The sequence below is a fragment of the Triturus cristatus genome, chromosome 11, assembly GCF_964204655.1.
Source record: "Triturus cristatus chromosome 11, aTriCri1.1, whole genome shotgun sequence".
NCBI classification, from domain to species: domain Eukaryota; kingdom Metazoa; phylum Chordata; class Amphibia; order Caudata; family Salamandridae; genus Triturus; species Triturus cristatus.
The window spans coordinates 670347947-670373299 of NC_140594.1; the positions used below are offsets into that span (position 1 = coordinate 670347947).

Below are 25353 nucleotides of genomic sequence, written 5' to 3' on the forward strand. Positions count from 1 at the left end.
GACACATGACATACACCCGAACAAGTACTGCATACTACCTCGATAGACTCTGAAGCTTAGTGGGAAATAATAGTACATACTCCTCGCTCCCTTCCTCCCCCCCCTCCGATACCCCTCCTATAATAGCGTCGCTTCATACATTATCATAGCTTACACGGACAGTAGGCACCTGGCAGTTGGTATGTAGTTGTTGTACGATGTTTAGTTTAGGTTAGTTTGGATATAATTTCTTGAGTTCTTTTCTTTTATCTTTTAATTTTATTATTTTTGTCTTTCTTTTTAAATGGCTCCTTCCGTTCTTATTGTATTGACTGACAACTGTATAATGGGGCGAAACTGCATCTAATGGACATCCATGCAAATATAACAAGAGATGATGTTTATGGGCCTGACCACTCCCTACTGTTGGTAAGACCACAGCGAGAGGTTTTCTTAGTGTAATGTTGTGGTGGGCAGGGGGAAAAATGTCCTGGACCCCACAACATGTGGACGACAGATCGCACAAATGCTATAAGCCCTTGCTCTCAACAGAGACAATTGTTCATATATGTTGACTAATAACCGAATACATAAAATGTGGTGCGTCTCTTGTGATGATACTAGGATGCCGTTGAAAGTACTGGTATTATGTTTATAAATGCCAATAAAAAGTTTTTTTTTTTTTTTTTTTTTTTTAAATGGAGGGCATTATGGGGCACTCCTTGCCAGGAGTAACAAATAATAAATAAGCTGCTCCGGCTGTTCAGTCACTGATTTTTCATCAGCAGCCCACCACTTCTTTTCCCCCACACTGTGGGTGCCTGGTCCCACCAACGAAGTTAGCAGCTGCTTGGGGGAGGACCATGGTCTCCATGCCAGTGCCTATCCTGGGTGTCAGCAGGAGCTGACAATACATAATTTTGGGGGTGCCCACCTGGGACACCCACAACATTAAATAGCCCCTGGCGGCTGGATCCATTGATGCTTGCTGCCGCCCGGCCGGAGCAGATTTTGCTTCTTCTCTGGCCATGCAGGAGGAAACTATACTCCCTGCCCAGGAGAGTACGGGCAGGGAGTTGGGTTTCTGTTCCCTACCCGTACTCTCCCAGGAAGCAACAATGTTTTGAGAGATGTGTTCCCCAAGACACTGGCCCACATCAAGCCCTGGGGGTTGGGCCCCCGGGAGCGTTCTATTGCTCGAGGAGGGGGGGCAGCACACCCCTCCCCCAAAAAACAATATATTTCATTACTGAGGCACAGTGGGATGGGGTCCCTAGGGTCATTAAATTACTCTGGTCTCATTCCCCCCTCCTCTTCTTATTAACGTGCCAACCCAGAGAGGGGGGAGGATTTGAAAAGGGCAGGTTCACCAATTTGTTTCTGTTTTAGTTCATAGTGGGGACTTGTGGGTACTCGCGGGGACTCCCCCATACCCTATGAAGCATAGGGGTCATACCCTGCGCCTATATGTGATTTGTATTACTTTTTTAGGGCACAGTGACGGAGTCCCCGAGTCCTAAAATGGCTACCAAACATCTTTAGTGAGGTGAGGCTGCCAATCACATCTATATCTTTTGATCTGCCGGTTCCGCATTACTACCACTGCCTGATATAGATATAAATTTTGGGACTTAATTTCTCAAAAACAACTGAACTAATTCACAGCAAATCACAAAAAGCATGATTTCTGGGTAAATATCAAACTTGATCATGTTTGGTGTAATTTTATCATGCGTTTTTGCTGCAGTAGATTCTAAAGTTCCTAAAGTAAATTGCTTGAGGAAAATGCGATTCTGTCCACCTTTTTCTCAGCCCCCACTTGACAGATCACCCTGAAACTTTCCAGAAAGGAGCTGAGGTGGGTAAATCTTTTTCCTTGTAAAGTTTTTTGAAGAGTTGTCAAACAACGGCAAAGTTATTAGCAACACACACACACGTCATATTCTTAGCCTCAATAGAACACTTACTGGTAGAATATACGTTCTTCCATCTGGATAAATAACTTCTACTGCTTCAACACTAGGGGAAAAAAAGATGAGTTAAAAACAAAAACGTAGTACCTAAAATGTTAATTGTGCATGCTAAATTACACTCACGTGAAAGGCTTCTCACAATATTCACTAAACATTGTGACAAGAATATCAAGGGTGATTTTTGCCTGAAAGAAAAAAAAGTTTACAAATAAGAAAAGATGCAAACGTTACATAAGTCGCAGATAAGGTAGAAATATATTTACAGTAAACAATAGCTTCCTTAAGAAATGCAGTATTAAATTAGCGATGGGCGAGCCAACCAAATAATAGGCATAGCCGAGCCGAGGGTCTGGATGGGCTTGAAGAGCCCATTGTCGAGCTGAAAAATGTTTGCCACGAACTGTGCAACAATCACCATATCCAAATATGATAAAGACACTCCAAACTTCTCAAAAGCGTATTTCTTTAACATGCAAAAATGTTTCAACCTACATTAAAACTTCTATTAAAAGTGACAGTTTTAAACAAAACGTTTTACATTACAGGTTAATGTTTTTTCTTTAACTATTGCCACATTAGGTTAGAGCGTGGGTTTCACACAAAAGACACATGAAAGCTTGGCTCGTTTTGGGTTCAAGGTCCAAGAGGGCCTCGAGCTGAACCCGCGCGAGGCATATGGCTCGCGCTTTCAGTAGCTCGTCCACCTCTATATTCAATACAATACAATTGGTCACGCAAGTCGTTTTATTTAAGGAATGCGCTATTTTATGTTGATTCCTACTCAACAAAATAAATATCCAGCTTAGCACTATTAGCCTTTAATCCAAAACTGGCACCTGCACTCCATAACTCTCTATTGTTGGGCGCTTCATTTTGAAATGGAGCTATGTCTAGCCTCTGACAAGAAACACAGTCTTCACTATTCACCCCAGTCAGAAACTCAACATAGCGGTCACCCGCTTGAATCCACAATATTTACTTTTTCTGCACTTGTGGGGCCACATTTTAAATTAATGAATACATTGTGAATAGGATATCGTAGATGTTAAATGTGCTTGCAATCGAAATGCCTCCGATAAAACCCTAATCTAATATAAGCAGTATTTGTTACATGCAATAAAAAATAAAGTTCAATGGTATAGAGAATACTTTTTCCCACTGAAGTTGTATTTAAAGATTTAAACTAAAAAAAGAATATGTGTAGATAATACATACATTTTTTGAAGATAACCTTCAGACATAGCAAAGAATCTGCTTTTCTCCAATTACCAGTAGGTTCCATATTTTCCAATAAACATACAATATTCTTTATTTGTATTTTGCATATATTTGCTTGACAAAGGAGTTCTAGTAGATTTGCTGTGCATTATGCTGCACAACCGTACACTACAATGAAAATATTGCATACACACTGAAATCAGAGAGAGGAGTGGTGGAGTCGCGAGCAGGATTGAGAGAGTAGAAGGAAATATCCTGAGCTTAGGAACAGGGGTGAAGCTAGTTCATAAATAAATGGATCACGAAAAGGGATGGTGTTCGAGGAAGCCTCCCCCCAAGAGAAGAGGTTATTTAAGAGCTTGTTCGATGGCGTACAGGCATGTGTAAATCGAAAGCTCTAGGGGTACGGTATTCCAGTGTACTGGAATGAGACTAGTGAGCAATCAAAATTGCAACAGGGGCCATCGTGGCTGGAGAGTTGTGATGCTGTAAAGGTCATGTGTGTGTAAGATATGTAACAAGATGGGTAGAGGCAATTAAGGGAGGAAAGACCAGTAACAGGACCAGTAACAGATCTGATCGCAAAGGGAATTAATTCATATGAAGTAGTTTTATACTGAAAGCTAGATTACCTAGTGAATAGCGAGGGTGTACATCTGAATAAAGATGGGTTGTTCTGCATAGGACGCCTGCAAACATGCATGGTATCGGTGCACATGGTTCTCATTCGAGAGATCTGGACGCAGTTTCTGGTCTCACGCTAGCAAATCATCCTACCCTCTAGGGAAAGCTAGTCCCATCAGGTAAAAAATGTTCAGATTTGGATGAGGTTAAAGAGTGCACAGCACAATTGCTCAGAATCCAAAGAGCTGACTTGGCCCCGAACAAAAGGTGCACAATGAGTATGATGTGGTCTGAAACCTATTGAGAAGCAACCCAAAGATTACCATCTCCAGATGTATGCCTGAATTTGAATCCGCTTGGATGATCAATTCGGCATCTGGATGGGTGCCTTGGAATAACACTTACTCTTACCTAAATCCGCTCTGTACAACAGGAAGATGAGAGGTGGCATTTTAAAAAATGTTATGCCTTGAATGATGGTAAGACAACTCCTCTCATACTGGAAAGTGACAACTTCAGGGGTCAATGTGTACCTTGGAAAAAGAGTGTGAACATGAGGTATTCGGAGTGCTGCTGTAGGGCCAAGGAACGCTTCGCCTCTCTCTTCTCCAGCTCTTAGGGTTGCACTGGAGCCCGCAGGACACCGTGCTTTATGTCATGATCCATACCAACATACCACATGCACATCAGATGAGAAATTATCCCAAACATAGTTCTTGTGTAGGTCGCACTGTGTTTGCACTCCAAGGGTTTCGGATGTGACATTCTTTGAGAAACCAAACTAGTTGCAATTACAAGAAAAGATGTGAAAAAAGTGAGCGAAAATGCTTAGAGAGATCTGAATCAAGTGTGCTGCACACAAAAAAAACAGGAATTAAAATCGGAAGCACATGCAGCTACCTCGCGTAGAGTCATTACTTCCCTTCTGACAATTAGAGCTCGTGGGCACCACCTGTAGGTAGTTGGGAAGACTGATTAAAACAAATGACTGTCAGCAGCTGTTACCCATCCCCCAAAACTACTCTATGTCAGGTTCCACAAAGTTATTAACTAGATCGCTTTCAAAAATAAAAAATAAACTACTTTCACCAAGATGACAATTTCCCATTCCTTACCAGAATACATACCCTGAAACTTATACAAGAAGCAAGTGAACAGAGTGCAGTGATTTTCATCAGAGTCCACCTGGTAAAGCACAAGGTGACACTCAACAGTTTCAATGGCCCTCTACTCAAAGCTTTTCATCTACTGAACGAACGAGAGGCTCCACTTGACAGCAACCAAAACGCCCAGTTATCATACCAGCTTGGAACCTTGGTTGTGCGTTATATTACCATTAGTTGGTCTCTGGAGGCCATACACTTTTTTTTCTCCTGAATGGGGGGTTACTGGAGTATAGAGAAATATGATATAGTGAGCAGCTGCAGAGTTTGAGCTGATGGGATCGCAACCATGGACGTTTGTGGCTCAAGAAGCCCACCAGGAAACTCTGATCTCGATCCCTGGCCCTAGCTGCCCCCCCATCACATCAGCCAGACGTACAGCGGAGGCTGCTCCTTCTCCCATCTAACGACAGAGAGCTGGAACGTCCTAATACTCACTCCAGCAAATCAAGAAGGACCTCAAGATCTACATGTTCAACCAATAGGAGAACAGGCAGCACTATCAGACAGCGCCTCGAGACCCTCACGGGTAAAGCAGCTGTGCCCTACAAATTCTGATTGATTGAAGCACAAGCCTGAATAGGTTTTGATGGTATTACGGATGCTGATATGGCAGCTTCCTGTTTCAAGGTGGCTGTAAAGAGTATCCCACAAGGACAAGCCTGGAGTAAGGCTGCGAACCTCCGACATCCTGCTTTGTATTATTTATTGATACTCACCCAAACAACCTACTAGACACCTGTCCAGTTAAATTTCTGGTTGGGATGTATTACTATTTTCCCTTCTCGTGCTCACTACGCCACTGGAGTCACGCTATCCTGGCTGAAGAGGGGTGAAACCCCGAAACCAGTCCTAGGATGCTTGATTCCGGTCCGGGGAAGATATGGCTTGGCAGTTCGGGCTGGACTGTTCCCATGAGGCACTGGGTCAAGACTGATTTGCATATGGCCATGTCTGAACTGGGGTGGAGTGGTGAGCAAAATAATGATGGATTAAACCCAGATCTGTGACTGGGGGTGAATGTTTTGCCATTGTGCAACATTCCGTCCATCATCTTGTGTGTTTTCCCTTTCACATAATGACAGCTTCCGTCTCTAACAATTCCCCCTCTGCCGTCCTCCCACGCTCAAGCTCTCTTGTGCACTCTCTGCTGAGATCTCGATTTGACAAGCGTAAACAGCGTCCAGTAATGAGAGGCCCGTCTTCTACCTGGAGTGTGTGGCGCGCGGCGCCTCCGGGCCTTTGAAGCCTGCACTGGGCGAGGTGCGCCCTCTAAGGACGCCTTATCAGGACCTGCTGTCCTGCCCTTTCCGGCGGTGTCTCCTGGACGTTTACAGAGACGAATGGATCACATTTGGGCCACAGACTGTCGTGAGCTCCAGAGGGTCAACGAAGAGATAGAGAAGAGTGCGCCACGGTATGACATTTAAAGAAACAAAAGTCTTCTTCGAAAGATATATAAACAAGATTTACAGGCATGTTAACATTCGAGCAGCTGAGCGTGAAGAGAGCCTTCACACGCCACTACTGCATAAACAGACAAGTGCGAACATGCTGATTACAAGAAAATGGTGCGTGCAAAAGTGATGGCGAGCAAGAAGTTCGGCCCCGACCGGGAGTTGTGTGTGCGCGCGCAAAAAGTAAATAAAACAAGGCGGAGAGAGGCACGCAAGGCTTAATGAGCCTTGACCGAAACCCACATGGCGGCTGCTCGCGTGAACGCAAGCGCTAGGCCACCAAAAGCCTGTGGTGGCACTTTCAAAAGCCACTCGCTAAATTTCTAGCAGAGCAGCGCATGCGCTGATTCAGCGAGACCTAAAACATGGATCGCCATCTAAGGCATCCAGTTCCAATTCGCAAGGAAAACAGTTTTAACCTCTGGGAAAAACCTAATAAACTCATGAGGATATATTGGTAGTTTGGTGGAAACCTAAACCAGGGCAATACTTCTGGAAATCGCACCTCTAGCTCCAAAGCAAATATTTAAGGTGGGATTTCACAGTGTTAAGTTAAACTCATGCGTTTACTGCACCAGACAAATGCATTAAGAGCAGCCCTAGGACTCGTAAACGGTCTGAAAATTATAAACAAAAAAAAGTACACTAGTCAGAACAATAAAGTGGAACTTCGGAAAATGTATAAAAAGGATAAGAACTAAGGGTCTGATTTAGACAGGCAAATGGAAAACCCGTTCAAAAACGTGACTGACATCCCGTTTGCACTAGAACATAATTAAAGCTCCCAGTCTTCTGTTTTTACTGATTTTTACAGATAATACTCACAAACAAACAATGCGTTTCCTGAAAGTATTCATTTTTTTTAAAGTGGATAAAAACAAAAACTTGTGCTCCATGAGACTCTGGAAGCTGTCCTTCATGAATTCCAGGCCAAAAGATGAGCAGTTATCATGAGCAGTTAAACAGGATGAGATTTCTTTAAATACAGGCATATGTTGACAAACATTTGTATATTAAGCAAATATTTACCCGTGGGTGTAGCATTTTGTTATATTTGGCTGCTTCATCTGCCAAAACGTGGCATGCATCAAAGTATAAGTGCAGGTTTATCAGTTACATAACTCGTGGACCTATACCAGTCTACACATTAATTTATTCTCAAAACAGAAAATAATTACCAATAGGACGGCCAAAGATTAAATAAGGATACCGACGGAAGTGTAAAAAAAAAAAAATACTATAAAACCAGGAGCCCAAAATATAATGTAACCGTCATGTTTGTGACAGAGTACCCCATCTGCCGAACTCTAAATCAGGCCTCAAGCCCTTTCTCTCTTACTGATCGGAATAAACTGACGCCTTTTAAACATGTAATATCAAAACGTATTTGCTAAAAGACAATCATGACTGTACATTTGTCCCACTGGCTAAAGAAGAAGGCATGTTTTTATGACGACAGTAGGAGCTAGAGCCTAACCTTTAACAAAAGGTGAATTGCGCCATCTTGTGACGAAATGGCAAAACTTCAATACAGTACACAATCAACCTATTTCCTGATCAATTCCGACAGCCCGAAATTCAGTTTAAGGTACGAAGGTAAATCATGAAGCATAAAAGAAATGGAATTAGACAAAGTAGCAGGGTCCCACCTCCACGTGTAAAGTCAATGAAGGACAATCGTGGTGGATAGATTGGTTTATTCGTTTTAAAGAAAATACAGATCCAATACAATTAATTATATCCACTGTAGATTTCATTCACAATCACAGTAATCACATAACAAATCTGTGCACAATAAAGATTTAGCGAAGAACAGTTGGTCAACAATACATTCCAACTGTAACAAAAAAAATAAGAAAATCCACATAAACACAGTTTCAGAGATGGTTATTTATGTAGCAAGTTTGCAGATATATCAACTATGTCACATTTGACTTTTGGGGTCATTTAGGTTGAGGGAACAGCTAGAACTCGGATGCCCTAGGTAACAAAGTGCATGGTCATATCATGAACAAACACTGCCAATGCCTACAGAATTGGCTTTAAATGAATGTTGTATGGCATTGTCAAGCATTACAAGTAAATAGCATGGGAATGAATATGCACTTGTGTGCAGTGCTTTAAATGGGAAAAAATAAGTGTAGGTACTCATTAAATTGAGCTAGGGGCGTGGCTAGTGGGCGGCGCGAGACACGATGATTCTAGGACATTTCTATAGAGTATTCATTTTGCCCGTGCATTTCCTTTGATAGTAGCTTCAAACTTCCCATAAATGCAGATTAACAGCTGCATATGATAATCAAGAGTGGTGTGAATACCTGCTGGGAGCAGGCCCTAAATCATAATAGAAGGAGCTTTTAAATCAATACATTCAAGCCATCAACAGCACTATTCAGCTCGCTTTTTCTCTCACACTGAAACATACAGGGAAGCAGGCGCGCACACCAGGTGCGCAACGCCCATTGGGATCAAAGGGCTTCAATCCCCCTCCCGACCCTCCCCCACCCCCACCCCTCCATCGTGTGTGTCAGCCCGGGCCAAGACACCTTCCCTGCCACACACAGAGCCGCACCCGAGTACTTCACAGGTCTTTAAAAGACCATTTGCATGTTCATGAGGCTTGGTTGTTTTTTCACCCCTTTTAAGAGCCCCTGCAGCTCCACTCGGCCTATTGGTGGAAGAATTACCCCCCAGAAATGTGGCTCTAGTTGCGCCTCTGGTGCACAAGCACGCACACACTCCTCTCTACACTTGGGATCGTTACGGCACAGCAAGCACAGTGTGAATGTGATTGACAGAGAAGGGCCTTAATGGGCCCTTCTCTATCAAACACAGCAGGGCGTGAAAATTCCAAAACAGGGACATCCTTTGCATAAAGCACGAGTCGCTGCTGAATGGTTCAGCAGTTACTCACCTACGAGCTGGAGAGGCGCTTTGGCTGTCAGAGGGCCGTACAGATCTGCTCCCCTCTGACTGCCTTGAGCTTCGCAGCACTAAAACCAATTAATTTACCTCCAATGAGTACCGGTACTCTCCTTAGCAGTGAAGAAGTGCCGGTACTCTGATCGGTAAAAATAAAAAGTGCCGGTACTCAGTACCGGTGAGTACCGGCCCATTTAAAGCACTGCTTGTGTGGAAGCAAAGAGCTGTAGAATAATATGGGAGTAGGGTAAAAGGCCAAGAGGCAAACTGTCAAGCCAGACTTAAAAATCCACGTAGGATAAGAACTGCCCTCCACCCAGCGGTGCTGCTGTCACAGAAAAACAACTTACTATCTAGTTATCTAAGACACTTTAATAGCATTACAATGTCATGCGTGTGTCCCTCAAGTCAAGCTAAGGTAGCTGGATAAATAAACAAAATGGTCACAGCTGTGTAGTGGGCAAGCACTTTTTGGGGGAAGCACACGTCGTCTGCCCAATCAAAACATGTACTCCTGGCTCCCAACATGTGGATGGAGCGAGAGAGGAGTGTGTGTGTATATATATTCCTAAACACTACCTCTATTACTTTTTGTCCTATAGCTCTTCTACTCTTTCTTTTAATTACTTTGTAATCACTATCCTTTGTTCGTACCCATGTCCAATTCTAACAAAGTGCTTTCTACTAATTGTGATTCTAATTATTCAGTGTAATTAGTTGAAGTTCGAACCTTAGTAGTCACTGGAAAGTAGCTCCCTTTCATTGCATGTATGGGTTGAGGATGGAGGGGGAAAGTGAGGGGGAGGAGAGGGAAGAGGAAGAGGTAAACATAGGGAGATGGAAGAGGAAAGGGAGAAGAGGAGGAGGGAAGGAGGTGGAGGAGGAGGACTACTAATCCTCCAAATTAGTAGTCTGCATTATCCCAATCACTGAGTAATAATAATAATTATTATTATTATTGTCGCTTATAGAGCGCACGGCTACCTCCGACGGAGGTGTCCTGGCGCTAGCAGTGGATGCAGAGAGGTGAGGGCTAGTAACATAGTGCTAAGGAAGGCCAAAAAGCCAGGTCTTCAGAGTCTTCCTAAACACGGTTTCTGACTTAGCTTTCTGAATGTGCTCAGGCATGGAGTTCCAGAGAGAAGCGATTCGAAAGGGGAACGAACAGCCGCCAAGCCTAGCTTTTGCAAAGCGGGGAATGACTAGGAGTTCCCGGTGATTTGACGTCAAGGCCCTAGTCTGGTGGTATTTTCGGAGTCTCTTCTTCAAGTATTAAGGGCCAGTGTCTCTTGCTGCTCTAAAGGCGCGAGTCAGTGCCTTAAACTCTATCCTCCTTTTTACAGGCAGCCAACGCAGGCTACGCAAATGGGGGGAAATGTGGTGGCGGAGGGGCACATTTCTGATGAGCCTGGCTGCCGCATTCTGAATAATTTGTAGTTTTCTGATCAGGTAGGCTGGGAGACCCAAGTACAGGTTGTTTGCATAATCCAGCGGAGACGTGATTAGTGCATGGACCACAGTTTTCCTACAGTCCATTGGTAGGAAATGAAGGAATCTCTGCAGGGACTTCAGTTTCCAGAAACAAGACGAGGAAACTTGACATATCTGGGCCTTGCATGAGAAGGTGGAGTCAAATATGAACCCCAGATCCCTAGCAGAAGAGACTGGAATATGAGGTGGATTGAGTTCTGATGGCCACCAGAGATCTGATGAGGAGGGGACGGCTGATTAAAAAACAGAACCTCAGTTTTTTCAGTGTTCAGCCTCAAACAGTTGTCAGACATCCAGGATGAGATGTCAGTCAAAGACTGTTTGAAGTTGGTAAATGCTGTCTCAGAGTGATACCTGAAAGAGAACACAAGCTGACTGTCATCAACATACGAGACAACACTTACACCGTATTGCTTGACTAGTGGGGCAAGGGGAGTGAAGTAAATATTAAAAATAGCGGACTCAGGGCCGAGCCCTGAGGAACTCTGCACACAAGAGGGCAGGGGGAGGTGACATGGGGGCGAAGGAGAATTTTCTGTGAACGGCCTTCAAGAAAGAGGCGGAACCAGGCTAAGGTGGTCCCCATCACTCCCAACTGCATGAGCCTCTCTAGAAGGATCTGATGTGATACCGTATCAAACGCTGTGGACAAGTCCAGCAGCACTAGGATTGCGCAGCTACCCTTGTCCAGGGTGTCCCGTATCATTTCCGCTACTTCAAGCAGAGCTGTCTCTGTGCTGTATCCTGACCTGAAGCCAGACTGGGAGTCATGGAGCAGTTTGTGAGACTCCAGGAACTCTGATAGTTGTTTCTGCACTTCCTTCCTTCTCAAGAATCTTGGCCGGTGCTGGCAGGAGGGAGATTGGCCTGAAGTTCTTCAGTTCTGCCGGGTCTGCATCCTCTTTCTTGAGGACTGGCTGAACCAGTGCCATTTTCCAGATGGAAGGGTAGGTGCCTGATTTCAGGGAAGAATTCCAAATCAGGTTTAGAGAGGGATTGAGAATCAATAATAATAATAATTCATAGCAGAGGCTGGTGGCCCCTGGACATAACTTAGATTCTTCTTGTGGTGTTGGTGATCAAGACCAGCACACCTAAGTTCACTCAAGCGACGGAAACTTGGAATTAACTATGGTAGGTATCCAGAGACTGAAGTGAAGGTTAGCTCCATATGACCTGAAGCTTTTGCAAAGCAAACTGCCTTCGATACCTACTAACTGGTCAGTTACTCTACCCAGAGAGACTCACCTCAGGAATGTATCTAGACTTCTACTCAATTGTGTTTTGTTCTGTTTGCAAAGGCTGGTATTAAGCATTATAAATTCAGTCAGCCAGGATCAGACGAGAGAAGATGCAAGTTGAACAAAAGTAGCCACCAGGGTTTGTTCAGAGAGGTTTGGGTTCTTTCTCAGAGCTCCCTAGGAGAGGCAGCCATTCTATCCAGACGTGGGCGGATCTGGAGGGCATTACTGAAAATGCAATTTAAGACACTATTTTATGAGTATTAACGATTTACTAATAATTTGCACTTACAATGATGTGCCTTATGAATGTGCATCTTTCAAATGTCAGTTCATGTGCCCATAACAGTTCTTAAGTTTTAAATTAAACTAGGCCAAAGGTCTAGGCTTTGGTTTGAGAGCAAGGAATAAACATACACTGCAACTCAGAATTATTCATCCATGAAATGGGAGTGGGTATTCTAGGACTGACCCTAGAGAAGCTTAGCAAAAAGGGCTTCAATCATTAGTAAAGAAATATATATAGATTGTATTTTTGCAATCCAAAAATATATTTTTGTTTGGTTGTAAAACTGCGGAATGCACCCTACTCTTGCTCTACAGCAGCAATCTATTGTAAACTAAAGAAGAAATAATTCTACTGACACTTTCTATTTCAATTAAAAAGCACACGGGCAAAGGGACAATAGGATGTTGAATGGAAGCAGATTTAATTGAAGTTAAGTAATCTGCCATAAGAAACTATGCCTCTTCTTTATGGGTGTTGCCTAGATCCTTACCATTAAGTTTTTCTTGACATTTAAGTAATTGATCTGGGTGGAAGCACAAGGGCGGTGGCATAATTGGCTTAAAAATTAACATTTGCAGCATTTGAAGGATCTTGAAGAGTCTTGTCAAATGTCCTTTTCAATGGACAGTTTCCAAAGTGGAAACTAATCTTCACTTAACCCATTTTACTAGGTCGCAGCCTACCAGACAGCGTAGCTGTCTGTGAGAAAGTGCCATCTTGCTTGCATGGTATGCCCCCACTTTTTACTGAATTGCTGAATGTACTTTGACTGAGTGTGCAATGGGCTCCTGCCAATCAGGTGCCCAGGGCCTATGTTCCTTCCCTAAAAATTGTGCTGAAACCCAAACCCAAATTGGCAAACCTGGCCACATGTCAGCCCCTGGTAAATGGTACACTAGGTACCCAGGGCCTTGTGAAGGCCCCTAAGGGCTGCATCACTTATTGTGCCAACCTTAGAGGCCCTGTACCCTGACACAAACACACTGCCCTTGCAGGCTGAGTGTCTGGGTATAGAACAAAACAGAGTCGACATGGCACACATCCCTGTGTTACGAATGAGGGAGCGAGATTTCACTCCAGTCCCGAGCACAGCTATATCTGTGATTCACAATGCATTAGCGGGTAATCCATGGTTATGACAAAAATAATTCAAAGATACCCCAGCCCCTTCAATTTTATGTCCAGACCGGAGGCGAGCATTAGGCACATCTTTCTCTATTTATTTGCATTCAGCAGCCATTACAAGCAAACAATAGTAGAACAATCTACATCTCTCATGATGCTTTGGCAGATGGAACATGTTGCAACAGCCAATCAGATCCAGTCCGCCTCAATGACTTCCCCTGGTGACTCTCTGTTCTCCTCTTTCTTCACCGTTCCAGCAGCAACAAGATAAGTGCCTTCCTGTTACTCCTATATTGTGTCACTATTTGTCTAAAAAAATACGCATTGGCTTGTTATTGGAACGGTTTTAACTGCGCTATGACCGCGTTGCCACGTTTGCTTTCTGATGAATTTTTATGTAGCTGCGCGGCCACGTTCTTTGTTCCTTCGCGGCCGCTTGTCTTTGAAACTCTGCGACGCGGCGTGGTCTTCCAACCACCAGGGGTGCCGCAATCTATTGTTTCCGATGCACACTGCACGTTTGGACTCCCCCACGCGGCCGCATCATCATCGCTCAGATCAGAAAGGCTTGGAGATGCACTGTCGGCAGCAGTAATTAGCGAGGGAAGCTAACTAGGCTTAATTGCCCTCTTTGCTCTTAACAGGAGTTTCCCGTCACAGCAGAGCCCCTGCCTGGAACAAGACACCCGCTTCAATGGGTAGGACACGTGTTTATTAGAACGGAGGGACCGGCCCAGGCCTAAATTGATAACACCTATTACTGTAAAGGGGAGAAGTGGTCCCAGAGCTCAAGTATCGTCACTACCCTTTATTGTTAACCCTCTGTGGCACTAAAGATTTATACACAGGGATTCCCTGTTTTTTCAACCCCTATGTCTTACTCAGGCAATCAATCCGAATCCAATATGGAGGAGTATGAAGATTATTACGAGGAGGAAGAGGTTACTCACCAGCTTATGGATGATAATTTTTGCCAAGTAATGGATGCTTCCATTTTTAAATCAGTTTCACATGTGGTTGCGCCTCTGGAGAGGAAACTCGAACAACTGCAGTCCCAGTGCCTGAAACCCCTCGGGCACAGGGAAGATCCATCAAGGCCTCTGGCCCACTTACCTACAGGGCAGCACACCACAACCTCCTTGGAACTCGAGCACAAGCACAAGTCCCAGTCCAGGGTGGATTTGCAAGCTTTCGCGCACCTAAAGAAGGCCTTCATGGAGCCCCAGGCGATGCCTGCCCTACCGGGCCCCTCTGGCTCTCCGGATTCCCCTGAAGATGCCCCCAAAGTAGTAGATTTCACCCAGACATCAGATGGCGATGGAGAGCCAAGCAGGCCCTGGAGACTGACTGGTCCCAAGTCTGCATTGGCGCCTCCGGCATCAGAGCAGACCTCGGACATGTTGAACCCAGATGACCTCTTACACCCTAGATCAGCTGAATGGACCCCGGTCCCTGAGGTGGCGTCCTACATTGCGGCCTGGCTGTGTAAACCCCAAGATACAGAGGTTAGAAACTGTCTGAAGGCTGAATGCCCCAGACCAGCCCTAGAGGGGAAGGTGGCGCTTACACCAGAGGTAGATGCGAAGATGGCTACGTTTTTCGCTAAATTCGTGAAGGATCCGAACAAAGGCATTGATCGCTCCTGGCGATCGTGCCAGGATAAACTTTTGGACCCAACGGGCCCACTTTAAAAAATCCTTGACATAGCTGAGGACGTGAAAGCGTTGGGGGCCTTGATTTCCCCAGATGTTTTGTCAAACTCGGCGCAGAGGGTGATCATTTTTCTAGGAAACGCGAACCGAAATTGGGGGAACTTTCCACCTCTGAAGCAGGCCTCACGGTGGAGGGTAATCTCTTTGCGGACCCAGTCGTCAAAGAATTGGGAAAAATCGTGAACACTTTCAGTTCATTAGATAAAGCCCGGTCTTCGATTAAGGACATTTTTACCCTCATGCTTTTGCCAGAGAGAGTCGTGGCAGAGGGCGCTCGACCGGTCGCGCCTACCAAGCCTCCTACAAGGGCGTTAAATCCCGCAGAGGACAGTGGCAAGACCCAGCCAAATCTGAGAACTTCTACCCAACTAGAGCGTACCCCCGCCAGAGGGGTGGCAGAGGACGAGGCAACGGCTCCTTTAACTCCCAACATGGCGAGTGTAAAATACCAGGAATGAGTGTCGGAGGAGGGCCGATTGGCCCTGTTCTTGCAGGCATGGGAATCCTTTATGTCAGATCAATGGGTTCTGCAGACCATCAGGGGGCTTCTGATAGAATTCTACAGCTCTCCTTTCCAACCATCCCGCCCCAAACCCCTCCATTTTCCCAGGGATCAAATGCGTCTGGTGGACGAGGAGATATCCAGCGTTTTAAAAAAAGGGAGCTATCCGGCATTCCACCCTTCATCCCTGGGGTTTTCTCAGCAACCTGTTTCTAGTGGATAAAAGGGATGGGGGCAGTGTCCTGTCATAAATAAATTTTGGCGAATTCAACAAATGGGTGGTGTACCGCCACTTCAAAATGGAGGGAGTTCATCTCCTCAGGAACCTTCTGCAGATCCAAGACTGGATGGTTCAGCTAGACCTTTGCGACGCATACCTCACGATCCCCATCTTTCCTCCACATAGACGTTTTCTTCAATTCCTGTGGAGGTCGCAGGTCTTTGAATTCCCATCCCTCCCTTTCGGTCTCTCCTCCGCTCCTTGGTCCATTACCAAGGTGATGAAACCAGTGGTAGAGCATCTACGCTCCCGGGGGGTATGGATGACATCTTGATTATGAATCCGTGCCCTCATCGCCAGTCTTCTCAACTGCAACTGACAGTTACTTTTCTAGAATCGCTCGGGTTTGTGATCAACGGAACGAAGACAATTCTATCTCCATCTCAGCAAATTAAATTCCTGGGCTTTGTGGTGGATTTGGTCAGAGCCACGCTGAGCCTTCCTTCATGGAAGCTATCCAAGATCAAGCACAAGCTCAGACGTACTCTCTCTAAACCCACCATATCCCTACACCATCTGGCCAGGATCGTAGGGCTTCTATTTTCATCGATCCAGGATATTTTTCCAGGTTCCCTACATTATCGGGCCCCGCAACGTCTCAAAATCTCTCTTCTTCGCAAGAGCCTCATTTACTCACAGTTTGTTCCCCTCTTGGAGAAAGCAAGAACAGAGATTCAGTGGTGGATCACGCATATGGAGGCCTGGAATGGGCACGCGATATTTGGCTCCCAGCCCGATATCGTGATCGAGTCAGATGCCAGCGGCTGGGGTTGGGGAGCTCGCTGTGGGGAATTCTCCACAAGAGGAATGTGGTCCTCCTCCTCGGGTCGTTGGCAGTGAAGTGCTGGACCAAGAACAGAGCTCAATGTTGTGTTCTCCTCAAGATGGACAACGTGGCGGCGGTCCACTACGTCAATCATCTCGGAGAACAAGATCTCAAAACTGGTCAAATCTTGTTCAGGATCTTTGGGATTACTGCTTGACCAACCAGATTGCCTAGTCAGCGGAGCACCTGCAGGGATCGTCCAATCAGGTGGCAGATTGGCATTCCCATCACTGGTCAGACTCGAGTCTTTGGAACCTTCATCCTGGAGTGTTTCCAAGTCTTCAGAACTGCTGGGGTCCCTTGTCAAATCGACCTTTTTGCCTCCCGCCTGGACAATCCATTGGACAGGTATTGCAGCTGGCGTCTGGATCCCGGGGCATCAGCAGTGGACGCCTTCCTTCAAGACTGGAACACGGAAACTGGATATGCATTTCCTTCACTCGTGATGATCATGAGGTATCGACCCAACTGCGGCGCTAGGAGGAGGAACTGATGGTGATTACCCCAATTTGGAGTTCGCAAGTCTGGTTTCTAGTTCTGATGGAACTTTATTGGGACTTTCCAATCCCTCTACCCCTGTTTCGGGGTCTCCTTCAGGATCCCCAAGGGAATCCCCATCATATTCTGCCAACAAACCCCCTCCGAATCATAGCATGGCGGGTTACAGGCAGCAAAAGCTGCCGCACTACTTACAGAGGCTTGGGTGGAGAGTACCAACAAGAGATATTCGTCAGCCTGGACAAGATGTGGGAGTTGGGGCCATCAACGACAGATGGATCCCATGGGGGCGGGAGTTTTTCCCATCTTGAATTTTTTGGCGTCCTTGCTGTCGGAAGGCCTTGTTTACCTAACAATCAATACATTTCGTTCAGCTATCTCGGCAGGACATATACCGGTGGAGGGACACCCGGTGGGAGAGCATCCCTTAGTGTGCAAACTTCTCAGGAGTATTAGACTCTCTTCTACCCCGGAACCTCGATACTCCGAGTTTTGGGATGTGAACATGGTTCGACGCTTGTTCAAGTCTTGGCCCGCTAACAAGTACCTCTCTAGGAAGCAGCTGTTGGCCAAGTTAGCTACTTTATTTTGTTTGATTTCCTGCTGTAGAGTGTTGGAGGTCTGGGCTCTGGATCTGACAGGTAGAGTATTTACCCCTGAAGGGGTGACCTTTCACATTTCTAAGAGAACAATGTAGGAGGAGGGAGTAGATATTTCCAAATTTGGGGCTCCTTCATTCTGAACGCAGAGGATTGGTCATCAGACTCTACTTTTAAACTGTTTTACTTCAAACCGGTCAGAAATCTGGCTTCGCTAGTGGTGGATAAGCTTTAAACTTGCCTAATCCTCGCCTTGGGTCCTGACATAGAATTAAAAATTTCCTATCTAATGTAAAGGAAAGATTCAATTCTATTAAGGACTCTGAGGCGAGGATTAGCCCACCCTAGTTGGGAACTACCCTCCCAGAACGGTCTTCGTTGAGACTGTAAGTAATCTGTTTTTTCTTCCTGCAGTGTACAGATGAATTTTGTTTTCGCTTAGAGTGAATTTATGTCTGTGTGATCCATTTTCAACACCCTGTTGGATATTCTCTTTAGGTATGGATTTGTCGGTTTCTTCTCAGGGACGGAATCAGGCAAAAAGGATTAAGACTGGCAACTTCTGGCTGTGTTCACACAAAGAAAGAGGAGGATAGAGAGTCCTCAGGGAAAGTCATGGAGACGGACTGGATCTGATTGGCTGTTGGACTATGTTCCATCTCCCGAAGCATTATGGGATATGTCGTTTTTTATCTACTATTGTTAGCTTTTAATGGCTGCTGGATGCAAATAAATGGAGAAAGATGGGCCTAATCCTCGCCTCCGTGTCCTTAATAGAATTTAAACTTTCCTTTATTTTTGCTAGGACATTTTTCATTCTCCTCCTCATTACTGTTCTTTCAAATGGAAGCTATTTAATGTTAAGCGACCAGGATTGTTGCGGAATGAAGGCCGGGATCCCATATATTTTATCGGTCTCCCAGACGGTGAGTTGCTACAATAAAGTACTGTTTCCGCCGACGCATACAGGTTTTGATAGTGCGTTGTGGCCTTCAATTGAACTTCGAAGGCAGATTTTGACAAGCTAAGCAGACTCAAAGCCCTACTGTTTCAAAAAGATGTAGCATTAACATCTGCTCAAGAAACCTTCAAATTGAGGGTTGCAAGGATGTTCAGTGAAATACAGTCCTTGTGAAACCCCAATCTGCCAATACATTTCGGCGAGCTAGTAAACCTAATTTTTAATGCATCCAACACCGCCGGTATAGGACACTTTTTAAAAGTTATTAGAACTGGCTAAGTCAATTTCTTCCAGAAAAAATTTGGAGTAATATCGGCCTTTATTCATTCATTGTTTTCCAGTGTGTTCGGGGGCATACCTTTGGCATTATTCCTCATTTGCGGCATTTTAGTTCTATTTTCGCTTCTCCGCAATGCATGTTCCATTTCAAAGCCCATTGGTAATGGAACTACCACTGGTCCAGTTGTGCAGTGACCGCATGTTACGATTCTTTGGAATTCCCTTGCTTCAGGGTCTGATCACCGACTGGTCATTGTCATTACCACCTGAATGGGTTACCTGCATACAACCCGTGTTTTGTTGCCTGTGGTGCCCCTTCGAATGGGCACTGGATGTCTGCTTAGATTTGCAAATGCCAGTTCCCGTGGGCATGAACCTGTTGAGGAGTCATAAAACAACTCATTTTCAGAGTTGGCCCATGAACTTGCGGTGCTTCAAGATGCATGGTATGAGTCACTCCTTCTAGGGAAGATGGGTGCTTCAGAACCAGAATTACCAAACTCTGGCTCGAATAACACGGCTGCAGGACAGCATGCTACGTCCTCAGCATCATCTGATAACGAGGATCATGTCTGTTATTTGGAGCTTTTAAACGGGGTAATTGCAGACTCATCATCTGCGGAGATGGGCTTCGTTCTGGATTCACTAACCATTGATCTTACGGAAGAAATCTTGGGTGCCTCCGGCTCACCTTAATTAAGCTGCGTTTTCTAAATTGTCATATTGCATTTTTTATGATGATTATCATTTTTGATAATATGCTTTATTAGCAATATATGGCATTGAATTTGCTTAGCTTGTGTTTTTTATTATTTTGTTCGTCGCGAAGTTATTTTCCCAACTGAGGAGAGGGTAGTAAATTCCCTTTTGGACCCACTTTGGTTCTCCCTTAGTAGGGTGTATTACACCTTTTAGGCTGCTTTAGCTTTGCACAGCCACACATAATACATTTGTTTTTGTGCCATGATATTATTTTAGAAATACCCTACACTTATTTGTTATTCAGTTTTTCTCTCGATTCAGTCTGAACATTTCGTGCAAACTCGTATGTGATGTACTGTTTTTTTGTGCCCGGACAGCAACATCTCCCAACGTTTTAGACAGAACATGTTAGCACAGCTGCTGCTTTCCAACACAGTAGTTCTTATCATATGAACCGTGACTTGCCCCCTTGGAAAGCAGAGAGGAGAATTCCAACAGAGGGAACAGGTTTTGGAACGGGCACACCAGCTTTGTGTAAACTGAGTTTACACTTATGATGCGGACCACCTAACTACAAATGCCAGGTATGGGGCACAGTGCTAATCACAGAGATCACTTATATATCCCTGTGCTTGCATAGTGAGGGTAGACTTGGACAGATATATAATTTGCCATGATAGGGCTGTTGTTCATTGTATACAGTTTGCTAGTAATGTTGATTACTCTGCTTAGTTGCATATATTTTCTAATTGCAGCACAGCTGCTTCATAATAGACTACGATAGTTTCAATAAAAATTGTAATCTTTTGTTTATCATGTACATGCATGAGTGAGAAATGAAAGGCGATGATCAGTTTTCAAGGTTTCCTTGGGGACTAGAGGGTCATGTTCTAAGTTGCCAAATTACCCATTACTCTGGGAACGTTAGGGGTTCATGTGAGGCACTGTGAGCTAGTCGGATTTGGGCCCGCATGTAGTGATGTAGTAGAGACTCATTTCCTACATTCTGATATCCTGTTATCCCAAGGCACAGTCCTGTTTAAACAAGAATCCATGCAATAAGGGGCCCAAGTGTCTTAAAGAAAGAAACAAAAAGACCAGCTGGCCCTAACAGGGTAGTAAAATTCATAACACGGGTGCAGTGGGCATCTTACGCTGATGGGTCTTTGATGAGCCCTGGTGCCATTACACTTTCGTCACCAATGATAGCTAAGCCCTAGTTAGGACCCTTACAGTGTCACTTCAAACAGTAAATTAGATACAGTAAAATTAAAATATTAAAAAGTCTTGCAGTAGTCTTCTTTTGATATGAAGAAACGTATGCCACAGAACATACATCTCAGAAGGTCAGTTTTTGAAGAGTCTGCTCTTTAGAAAAACAGACAGTAACAACTTTAAACTGGGAATTCAAAAAACTTTGTCATTACTCTGCGCAACTGAAAGGAACAAAACATTACACACTTCTGCAATATTCAATTTGACTGCAGTCAAAAAGAAATCTTGTAACCTTTAAATTCTTACCTTTGTAAGATCTGTGGCTGTGCATTCGATGAACACATTTCTTGTATTTACACTGATTTTAGTGTGGTCCCCTAGATGTATAAAAATAACTTTATTATTAATAACAATAGTTATGGGAATTCTCCGAAAATGCATTTGGTATGTTTTTTTAAAAGCATCGGTCGCATGAACTCACTTGTGCTACTGTGTAAAGCCTGAAAGGACACATTTTGAAGACAAATTATAAAATAAAAAAAATGAAGAGATTAAAAATATGTTGACAAAAATTAGGATTAAAGTGAGTTAAACTGGTTAAAATGTTTGGACTTTGGTGATTCTTGCATACATTTGGCACTGCAGCTGGTTTGGTGACCTTACAGAGGCTCCATTACTTCACACTTTGTAAAAGTGCCATTTCTAAAATAGTAATGTTAAATCTAACTTCACCAGTAAAGAGGATTTATCAGTACTGTTTCAAAGATATAAAACATGATTCAGCGGCTCCTTTCTAATGAGGAATTGCAGCTTAAAAGTGTATTAAGGAATTCTCAATGTTAACCTAAGAGAGTAGACGACCTCATAGTAATGAAAAACAAATTGGGGTCTTTGTCACAACCAGGACATGCAAACGTAACAGTACATGTCCAACCCTTTACTTACAAAGAACCCTGCCCTATGGGCTACCTAGGTCCTACTTAAGGGGTGACTTATATGTAATAAAAGGTGAGTTTAAGGCTTGGCAAGTTGAAGTGACAGTAAAATACACACACAGGCCCTGTAATGGCAGGCCTGAGACAGGTTTGAAAGGCTACTTGTGTGAGTGGCACAATTAGTGCTACAGGCCCACTAGTAGCATTTAGGTTACAGCCCTAGGTATAAGGTATAACACTTTACAAGGGACTAACAAGTAAACTAAATATGTCAATTGTGTATACGCCAATGGTACCATGTATAGGGGAGAAACAAGTGCACTTTAGAACTGGTTAACAGTGAGAACACCAACAAACAAATGCAGCAAAAAGAGGAGATAAGCAGGTATGAAGTTTGGGGAAAGACCACCCTAAGGATTACAGGTCTAACAGCTATACTGAATTATGGAAGCAGGAATCCTGTACATCTATATTGGCAAAGTTCTCGTTCAGGGATGGAAGAATTTCATGCAGTGTCACTATTTGGAACCCTTAGTACCAATGCTTCATAAATCCAAAATAGGACGGCAGCTACCAGGTCGTCTTCTGAATGAAGAATTAAAAAAGAAGCTCTTTCCTTCAAGAGCGTTTGGTAATTTTTCTTGCGTTGTTCAGCAGAATCTTAAGTATCGCCTCATGCTGGGCCTGAAGATGCTGATATTGGTCATTTTGAGAGGCACGTAGGGCTCTTTCATTAATGTCAGAGAATGATAATATTGGATGTCTAAAACATATGTGTGCAGTGCTATGCCCTGTCATACTGGCTAAATTCTCCAACCTACTGACTTGGCATTGGTGTAGGTATGCTCCGAGAAGGAGTCAGTTCCATCTCGACGGAGCCTGCGGTAGCAAAGAATGCTTGTGTGCTCCTGAGCTGGTTTGTTGAGTTTCTTCCCTAAGTAAAGTTTAATATTTTCCTTTACAACGAAAGTACTGATCTTGTCTCACTATCCATTTTTATTGCCTATACAGCTGTATATATAGGTCTGCCTGGTTAAGGGAATATTTAGGATCCGGGCTTGAATTTCCATTCTGGAGGAAATGCAGAGTGTAGCTAAAATGATGGAAAATGGTTTCCAACAACCATTATTGATGAATGTTGAGGTTTGATCGCCTATTTTCAGAAATGCTTTAGTCAGATTTATATTTTTAATAGTTTCTGGCGTTCATCTAGAAGGCAGTGATTTCATGCCACAATTATAAACAAGGAAGCTTGTTTCCGGTCCAGCGAAGGCATGGCTTGGCAGTTCGGGCTGGACTGTTCCCATGAGGCACAGGGTCAGACTGATTTGCATATGGCCATGTCTGAACTGGGGTGGCAGAGTGGGCTAAAGAACGGTGATGGATCAAACCCAGATCTGTTGACTGGGTGTGAGTGTTTGATTGGTTCTGATGCTCAGTCCATCACCACCCCCTTTTGTACCGCTTTGTTCGCCATAAGTTGGCAGGGTATGCTCAGACGTGAGTCCCTTGCTCACTTTGCCACTGGATTCAAGCAAGCCTGGCTGAAGACGGCTGAAATGCCAGAAACCGGTCCTAGGAAGCTTGTTTCCGGTCCAGCGAAGGCATGGCTTGACAGTTCGGGCTGGACTGTTATGTTATGTTATGTTAAGGTAGCTTATATAGCGCATGGCTACCCCAGCAACGGGGCGTCCCAGCGCTTGCAGACGAGCCTGAGACACAACAACCAGGCCAGGGAAGGAACCACAGAAAAACCTGGCCTATAGAGTGGTAAATAGCCAAGTCTTAATTCTCTTTCTAAAAGACAAATGATTCATGATACCACGGGCTTCTCGCGGGATTGTGTTCCACAATTTCGGGGCCAAGTATCTGAAGGATCGGCCTCCTGCTCTGCTCTTCCGAATCTTTGGAATGTGAGCCAGAAACAGATCTGCAGAGCGAAGCGCTCGAATGGGGATGTAAGGGGCACTTAGGTTTTGTAGAATTTTGGGGCCTGAGGAATAAAGAATTTTATGAATAAGGCAAAGTGCCTTGAATTGAATATGCTGCTTTACAGGCAGCCAATGCAGACGATGAAGTATAGGGGAGATGTGACAGTTTTTTGGCAAACCAAACAGACTACGTGCGGCCGCATTCTGGGCTCTTTGCAGTCTATAAATCGTAGATTGATTGGAGCCCAGCATAAGGGCATTGCAATAGTCAATGTTTGACAGCACCATGGCCTGGATAATCATCTGGCGGACTTGGGGTTCGAAAAAACCCAAAATGGGTCTCAAAGACCGTAGACGGCCGTAGCACATGCCTGCCACCTTTTTGGCATGGGAATCAAGATCTAGTCGGTTATCGACCATAATACCAAAGTTTTTAACTTCCTTCTTAGGGGTGGGTGCCGGGCCCAATGCAGGCGGCCACCACTGATCATCCCATTTTTTAATCTCTTTTCCAACCAGTAGTACCTCCGTCTTGGATGAATTAAGCTGGAGACAATTATCAGTCATCCACTTAGCAATGTCTGACAGATCTTCCTGGAACTTAATTTTGTCAGCATTGGTATCACTGGAGAAGGAGAAAATAAACTGTGTATCATCCGCATAAGATGTTAATTTGATGTTATGAGCTCTGGCCAATATGGCCAGGGGGCGGACGTACACATTGAATAAAGTGGGGCTAAGTGCGGACCCCTGGGGAACACCACACCGCAGCGGAAACCTTCCTGATTTATATGGAGGAGCATGGACCTGGAAGGAGCGGTCCGTCAAAAAAGAGACGAACCACTCTAGGGCTCCATCTCGGACCCCGATCTCCCATAGTCTTCTTAAGAGGATCTCATGGGAGACCGTATCGAAAGCTGCGCTTAAGTCCAATAGGACCAGTGCAGCTGTACCACCTTGGTCCTGTACCTCCCTCAGTTGTTCTGTAACGGCAAGTAGGGCTGATTCTGTACTATGATTTGCCCGAAAACCGTTTTGGGAGTCGTCTAAGATTCCATTGACCTCAAGATAGTTAATCAGAGTGGAATTTACGTGAGATTCCGCTATCTTGGATAGATAAGGTAGCAAAGATATCGGTCGGAAATTTTCCGGTTTAGAGGGATCCAAAGTGGTTTTTTTTAATAGAGGGACGACCTTAGCGTGCTTCCAGGATCTAGGTATTGAAGATGAGTCCAGAGTTTTATTGATCAGATTTAGACCCTCTAACAAAATGGGATCCTTATGAAGTTGCGCCATTTCGGGTTTTACAGGATCCTCCGGGGAGCCAGATTTAATTTTTACGGACAGCCTATCCATCTGGTCCGCTGAAATAGGGGGGATGATACAGAGAGAGTGTGGGAGATCCTGTGGGATCTCGGGTATGAAAGAGTC

The 25353-nt window shown here is 44.5% G+C and overlaps 1 protein-coding gene across 1 annotated transcript in view; it reads right to left on the reverse strand.

The window, feature by feature from the left end:
- The window catches only part of FARSB (phenylalanyl-tRNA synthetase subunit beta), a 267705-nt gene that overhangs the window by 167035 nt on the left and 75317 nt on the right, over positions 1 to 25353 (reverse strand). The window contains exons 8-10 of the mRNA XM_085634265.1: positions 21363 to 21433; positions 2076 to 2137; positions 1947 to 1998 (exon numbers count right to left, since the gene is read on the reverse strand). Of these exons, the coding sequence (XP_085490391.1) occupies positions 1947 to 1998; positions 2076 to 2137; positions 21363 to 21433 (185 nt within the window). The remainder of the gene's footprint in view (positions 1 to 1946; positions 1999 to 2075; positions 2138 to 21362; positions 21434 to 25353) is intronic.